Source organism: Leptosomus discolor, chromosome 2 (genome assembly GCF_034619465.1).
Source record: "Leptosomus discolor isolate bLepDis1 chromosome 2, bLepDis1.hap2, whole genome shotgun sequence".
Lineage (NCBI taxonomy): Eukaryota > Metazoa > Chordata > Aves > Leptosomiformes > Leptosomidae > Leptosomus > Leptosomus discolor.
In genome coordinates, this window is record NC_141392.1 from 94,036,267 (window position 1) to 94,043,720 (window position 7,454).

The 7,454-nt window shown below is 48.6% G+C and overlaps 1 protein-coding gene across 3 annotated transcripts in view; it reads right to left on the reverse strand.

Moving 5' to 3' along the window:
• Nucleotides 1-7,174, reverse strand: part of RIMS1 (regulating synaptic membrane exocytosis 1) — a 339,793-nt gene extending 332,619 nt beyond the window's left edge. For all 3 annotated transcript variants that reach the window (XM_086461476.1, XM_086461474.1, XM_086461475.1), the window contains exon 1: nucleotides 7,011-7,174. In XM_086461476.1, coding sequence (XP_086317602.1) covers nucleotides 7,011-7,174 — 164 coding nt within the window. The remainder of the gene's footprint in view (nucleotides 1-7,010) is intronic.
• Between the last annotated feature and the right edge of the window lie 280 nt (nucleotides 7,175-7,454).

Below are 7,454 nucleotides of genomic sequence, written 5' to 3' on the forward strand. Positions count from 1 at the left end.
GATATTCAAAAGCCACCTGCATACAGTCCTGGGCTACTGGCTGTAGGTGGCCCTGCTCTGAGTAGGGGGGTTGGACTAGATAATCTCCAGACTCCTGCAGTCCTCCAGGCATGAAATTTTTCCACCATGGATTTGTACACTTAAGTGTCAGGATCAGAGCTGGCACTGCCAGGAAGTGGTTGGTGCAAGGCAACATGCGAATAGTCTGTCCGGGTGATTCTAGGGGCTTAAACCACCCATGCACAGAGTAAGCAACCTGCACTCTGTTCCCTGCTCCATCACAGAGCCTGAGACATGGTGGTTCCTTCCTTTAAGTACAAAGGAAGAAATACAGGCTTTCAAGCAGCAGAGGTGAGAGCATCCTCCATTCCTCCAGCTCTAATGCATGGAAAGTGAGATTCATGAGATCACAAAAAGAATAAGCAAGAGGTAGTCTGACTCAGGGGAGGGAGTCTTGGTATTGTTTACCTATTTTATCCTTTAATCCCTTGGTGCCAAATGCACAACCAGTTCCCAGAACTCTCGATTCCTCCTTTGTCTTCTCAGTGGGATTAAAGATAGGCTTTAGATCCTTTATCCTAAAGATAGGATAAAAACAGACTTCCTCATGATGGCCCCTTGACTCTTGCTTTTATTTCTGCAAAGTGGCCTAGTTTCAACAGAAGCGATGAAGAATGAACCTACTTCTCCCCTTCCTACTGTTTATGGAAGGACAGTTATAGTCAGGCGATTATACATTCAGGCTAAGAATGTCTTGGAACGCTACTTCCTTATTTTGCCCCTAAGTACTATACAAAATAAGAGTGGCAGCAGCGGCCACTGTGTTTTGAGCAGTATTCAATGTTTTCTGATGATGTTAGGTGTGGTCCAAGTGTCAGAAATGGTGAGCGAAACAAACTGCCTCCAGGAAACAGGTTAAGAGCACATGCCTCCTGGCCAATCTGTTAACCTCCAGAGTCACGCAGCTAGCAGTTCAGGCTGGAAGCTTCCGTGTGCACACAGGAAATTACGTAGGGGTTATCTTGCAATCTCTGAAACAGAGATTCTGAGCAACTGCAAGTGACTTCAGGATTAGGCAGCCCTGAGAAGTGAGCAGCTCCAATATCCCTGTTGATTCTACAGACCTGAATTCTACCAAAATCAAGTTCGTGTACTTCACTAGATGGTCAAAATAGGGTGTTAGGATCACTTAGGGTAACTGCTATTCCCACAGAAAATCTAGAAATAACTCTCTTAAGATCTCGGAAGGTTTCAAGTACCTGCTAGCCACTCTACTGAAGCTACTCAATTAGACTTAAAAAACTACGAAGAACCTCCTGTGTCTCTGAGTTAAGTTTCCTACTATTGCCACTTCCTTGGCAAACAATCTCTTTCACAGTCTTGTTAAATCCCATCAGAAGGGTACTAAGAGCTTTCATCCCCACTTAAATTTGCTGCAGAAAATGACTGCCATGGTAACTAAGAACCTTCTTCTAATTTCTGCCCAAAATTTATCTAAGAGTGATTTATAGCTGTTCACTCTTTGATAAGCTACTGTTCCACCAGGGGTGAAGAAAAGTACTTTGGCTGTCCCAGTGTATGGTCCTGTTGGACTGCGAGAGCCCACAGAAGAACAGAACTGGAATTCAACTAGCTGTGTTCACAGCTGCCATGGTTTGCACTTAGTACTTAACTAACCCAGTGAGATAAGGCACACAATTACACATAAGCAAACTTCAGCTTAAGTACATACATACAAATATATATAGTTCTGTGATTTGTCTATGATTGAAATTTGATGTATTATTAACTGGGGTTGTTTCATTTCAGAGCACCTTATATCCACAAACAATATAGCTGTCTCAGGCAATGTAGTGTTTGAATGTACACTTTAAACTTTTAAACTATTTTTCCTTTAAAACGTTTTTTCCCCCATTTTTGCAAATTATGGGTTTTTTCGCTCTTCAGCCTCACTGAAAACCTTCCCTCTCGCGCTTCCTCGCAATTTGTTAGTCACATCAGAGTCACCTGTAGGGCAACATCTGGACCTCTGGCTAGTCACATCAGCCACTCAACATGTACCTCTTCCCTTTCAGCTACAGGAGTATCTATCATGTAACACAGGAAAAAATGCCTCCAATGTGAATGAGCCTGCAGAGCAGGCCATGGCACATCCTACCACTGTCCTATGCAAACATTTATTCTTACAGGAGCAGCAGACGCTTGGGTCTGTAAGGCCAAGCTCCAATTAAAAATGTTGCTAGAGACTACAGTCTTCAGAGATACCCACAAAATCTGGCAGAGCCAGTGTGAAACAAGGAAACAAGAGTGCATGAGATTTGAGTCTACCATGGCAAAGCCCCACCTACTCCACATAACTGCTCTCCGTGCTGCTGTCAAAGGTGTGGCATGCAGAAAGGTGAAGCTCTCCCAACCACAGAGGAACAAAAATGCAAAGCTCTGAAGCTCCAAGACAAGATCATTCAGCTGAGAGGGAGGAGGACCTGCTTCCTACTCCCAGACCTCTCCATATTTGAAACTTCTCTCACTCTTTTAAAAAAGGCTACATTAACAGCTCTGTGTAACCAGAAACGTGCAGCATGAGAGCAAGACAGCTCCTCTGCAAAGAGAGCTCTTCCTATTGGGCTTGACATTGACTTATGCTCCTGGGTCCATAAACTTGTCATTCTTCTCTGTATGCTGAGCCAAACTAAGTTATAACTTAATGGCACTTGTCTAGGACACAATTTCTTCAGGCTGACAAGCATACTGGGCTTAGGTAACTACTTACTAACCACCAGTCTATTACACCTAAAGTAGCTGGAAGCAGTAACAGTACCTGTCCCCTATGCGTTAGGAAAGAAGCCATCACTGTGACAACAACACTTTGAGTTCAGCACTGAGTATCAATACGTATTACAGAGGTATATAATAGCATCAGGTCTTTCAAAGGATTTAAGCACATGACAATATAGTTTGTGACTGCCAAACAGCTTAGGTGCAAGACAGGCAGCAAGCAATTCAGCAGCCAAGGCACTCACATGCCCTGGACACACATGAACACATGGTTCCTCAGGTGCAGCATTATGGAAAGATTCCATGGACTGCACTCAAGGTGCCTCAGTTTCTGCTTTGTGCCAGGAAAGCATCAAAGTGCTGAGGTAGATTTGAGTCCTCAGTGCCATACTGAGGACTGGGACCATACTTCACTGCATGAAAGCACGGATGTGCTCTCAGGAGTACCTAGTGACACTGCCCCTATCACAGCAGGAATGCAAAACAGGTCTTTGGATGTAAAGGCAATTTCAAGGCAACCGGCTAATGTTCAAGTGTTCCTCATGCCAAGGTACACCTGTTCATAAAAAAAGGAAAAGGAGGAACCTTCACAAAAGCCCTGACTCCTCAACACATTGCTCCAAGGTATTCAACAGGTCATAGGACAGCAGAATGTTCCCCTTTCACAGAGCCCACACACAGCGGTCTGAAATTTGGAATCAGAAGGGTCAGGGGAGGACAAGGTCTCGGCCACTGACCAGGTATACCTAGAAAAACAAAGTCACACTGGCCAGTTCAAGTTGCATGTCTCTATCCCAAGGATGTGACAAGCTTCGTTAGCCCCAGACTGCCGAAGGAAACTCATTGGGCCAAAAAAATGACAGATAGGGCAAGTTCCTGGAAAGAGATGCGCAGGCAGTTTCAAAGCAAAGCATGCATTTCTGTCATTTTCCAGTGCAAGCAGCGAAAGCATTACATTGTCCATAGCCCTGCTCCCTGTAACAGCGCCCTGCTCCCAGGCTGCCACGCTGCGGTACGTGCTGATGTCAGCATGAACTGGCAGAGAGGGTTTACAAGAAGGCTTTTAGCTCAGAGTCAGAAACAGAGCTCAGGAAGACAGAAAGGTACAGACCCGGAGGACAGGGATACAGCCTCATTCCCAATGACCCTAATCTCTTTCACTTCTCCTAAAATCCATACAGTCTACCCACAGAAACACTTCACATTCCCTTGGATCCACAATTTTATGATCATCATGTAAAGAATACAGTAGTTTAACCAATAATTCATCCTACAGTTTTCTGCCATGAGTGCTGAAAAGGAAAATTACAAGTACTGTTTTAGAAACTTTCATTGCTAACTACTAGGACATCCAGAACAGGAAAGAAATGCTGCACCCTTTTTAGCCCTTATGATTCATGAGACAGCATGTATTCAGCCGCTCATCGGCCCAGGATTGAAGGTAGCCTAGTTTGCAACGCAAATCAGCTTCACTTCCAGGGTACGTTACAGATTTGCATGTGGGTGTCACAGACGGAAACATTTCTCTGCCAGGTGCTTTTAAATGAAAACTGGTGGCTATTTTGCTGACACATTTGGATAATCAGAAAAACTTTTACTGAAGCTAACAGGAAGAGATGGTGACGATGTATGACTTCTATAATATAGCTGTGTCATCTGAATAGCACCATTGTATATTTGTAACAAACGTCTACAAAATTATGTAAGTAAATTCTTGTCTCAAAATCCAGTCTTATAACGGTTACTCTCTGGAAAGATGTGTCTAACTCTTGTCCCAAAACAGAGGTAAGTGCTCAGCATACAGAAAAGGCAAACAATCTCAGAAAATCTAGTGGCTGTCTGTAAGACTCGAATGATAATCCATATGACAACTATATGCTGTGACCTAATTTTTGAAAACCAACAATATAGCTTAAGTGAGTATACAGGTTTTTAAGTTTCCCGATGTATATTCTATTAATTTCTGGCTCTTTATTTGAAGAAAAAATCTATTTAAAATCACGATTTCTCAGACCAATGGACAGCCTAAACTCTTATTCTCATGATTTGAAAGAACGGTTGTAAGGAAATAAACTTTTAACTTTAGGTCTCGCAAACCTTTCAAGATAACATAAAGTCATTTCAAGTTGAATTCACAAAGCACAATTTTTTACCTCTTCTAAAAACTGTATTTGAAGTGTCCTAAATTAATTTAGTAAAACTGCTAAAGATTCCCATAATCTCACAGAAAAGGAAGCATCAGTCCAGAATTCAGAAATGCCAATACAAAAGAAGAAGAGAAGAAGAAAAAAAAAAAAAGGAGGGGGGGGGGTGGGGTGGAAAGGAGGAAAATTTATCCTCTACCCCATGTTAACAAGAATAGGACTGAGAAATTATCATCTCTACCAACAAAAGTTCATTCTTGCAGTGACTGTGAGATTTATGGCATTGCTCTACAACATCATCACAGAAACAGTAATCTTCACGGAATAAAAGCTAAATATTTATAGGGAAGTAGCGGTGCTGGAGGACAAGGAATGGGAGAAGCATAAATGTAGTTTAGAGCCTTTAAGCTACTCCTTTATTTAATTTTCTCACGATAAACAGAAACTGAGGAGGGATCCTTCACTTGCATTTCCCTACATTGACTAATACAATGCATTTCACAAAACATTTCTCATTTCAACCACCCCACCTCCAAGACTAGCCACACCCCAAGCATCATAAACAGCAACAGCAAACTGAACTCTTCGTCTTGGACTGAGATCGAAACACCATGCTCCTGGCCGGCCCCTCAGCAATACACAACACTAGCAGATGGGCCTCGGTACCCACCGTGGCAATTGTCTCTAGTAGCCCCTATAAAAATTCAGAGCCAGGCACTGACAGGAAGGGACAGAGATAGCAATACACTGAAACGCTCTCCCAGCTTCACCATGCACGGGGCGCGGGGCCAAAGTCAGGAGCCTGCGGGGGTTTGGTCTCTCCATCGGTCAGAGAGCTACGGGGAAGAGCCAGCACCCGCATCGCTCAAATGGGTATTTCTGACGCTGCCAAAAGAAATACCCAGAACACGTCACACCCTCAGAGCATCCCTTCCAAGCACAGGTGTACGCAACCAGAAGACAGTGAGGTAAGGATACACCTCCCGTGGCAGGGAGGCTCTGGGTAACGTCAGAGGTTTGCACTGTTACTGTCACCTCTCCTACCGTTCCCCCCCCCCCCAGAGCGAAGAGGCCTGACGGGTAGTCAGAAGAGGAGAAACCCTGATTCTCCTCCACAGGCCACAGCTTCAATCTGTTTATTCTCATCACTCGCAGCAGGCAATTCGGTAACGTTACGTTTGAAGCCTCCTATTGACGGAGGAGGCTAGAAAAATGTGGTCACATGCGCTGTTTGGCAAGGATGGGGCGGGGAAGGATGAGAGAGAAAAGGTTCAAAAGAGGCTGTTGGGGACCTGGTTTCCAAACATGGCACCTACCCACGCCCCGCGCTCCCCGCACCCCTCCCCGTGCCGCCGGCAGCGGGATAAACCCACTCCCTCTCCGTCCCGCCGCCGCGAACGCACGCTTCCCCTCTGTAACGGGCAGTGCGACTAATTGCATTTATCTCCTAATTACGAACGCCCTGCTGCCCCACAGCGAGCTGCCTCCCAGCCGCTGCCCTGCCGGGAGCAGGCGGCGGGCGGGTGGGCCTGAGACGGCGGCCGGGGGCGCGGGGCGGCGGCGGGGGGCGGCCGCCTCAGCCCCGCGGCGGGCGGTAGCCGAGGCCGAGCCAGGCGGGGGCAGCACGGCCGCCGCGGAGGCTCCCGCACGCAGGGAAACCCCACCCAGCGGCCCCTCCTGAGAGAGGCGGGGTTCTGGGGACCCCAAAGGAATCCCACCTCGCCCCTCACCCCCGTGCCGGGGTTTCCGCCCGCCCTGCGCCGCTGCCTCCCTCGGGGCGGGGAGGGCCGCCGTCCCGCTCCGTCCCGCCGTGCCGGGCGCTCCTCCGGCAGCTCCGCCTCGGGAGGAGCACCCCGGGGTGGGGGAGGACGGCTGGGGAGGAGGAAGTTATGGGTCGGGAGCGGAGCGGGACGGGGGGCTCCGCAGCGCCATCCCCGGCGAGGGGTCCCCGCGGGGCGGCCCGCCGAGGAGGGCGAAGCCGGCCGGCCCTGGACACCGGCCGGGTCCCGCCGTGGCAGCGCCCGCTCCCGCCCGCCGGCGATCGGCGCATGAATGAGTGCCTGAATGAATGAATGACTGGCGTCTGCTTACTTGAGCATGGCCTCTTCTTTCTCTTCCTCTTCTTTCTGCCGGTCCATCACTGCCATGATAATGTTCCTCTCCTCCTCTGTCAGGTGGCTCAGGTCGGGCAGCTCCTGCATCGGGGGGGGCACCGTGGGCGGGCGAGGGCCGCGGGGCCCCACCGAAGAAGACATTTTCTTTCCGCCTCTCCCTTACACCTTCTACCTTTGCACGGCAAACCCAGCCAGCCTGTCCTCCGCCCCCTTCACAGTGTAGTCCTCCGAGCAGCAGCAGCCGGCAGCTCTCTGGCAGCAGCGGAGGAGGCGGAGACCCAGCCTTTCATGGTTGCTTGCATCCACCCCGGCCCGGCCCGGCTGCTGCCGCCGCTGCTGCTGCTGCTCCTTGCTCCCTTTGTTTCTGCGGCTTCAGGGGGCTCGGGGGCTGCCGTGCCGCCGCCCGCAGCCCATCCTCCCA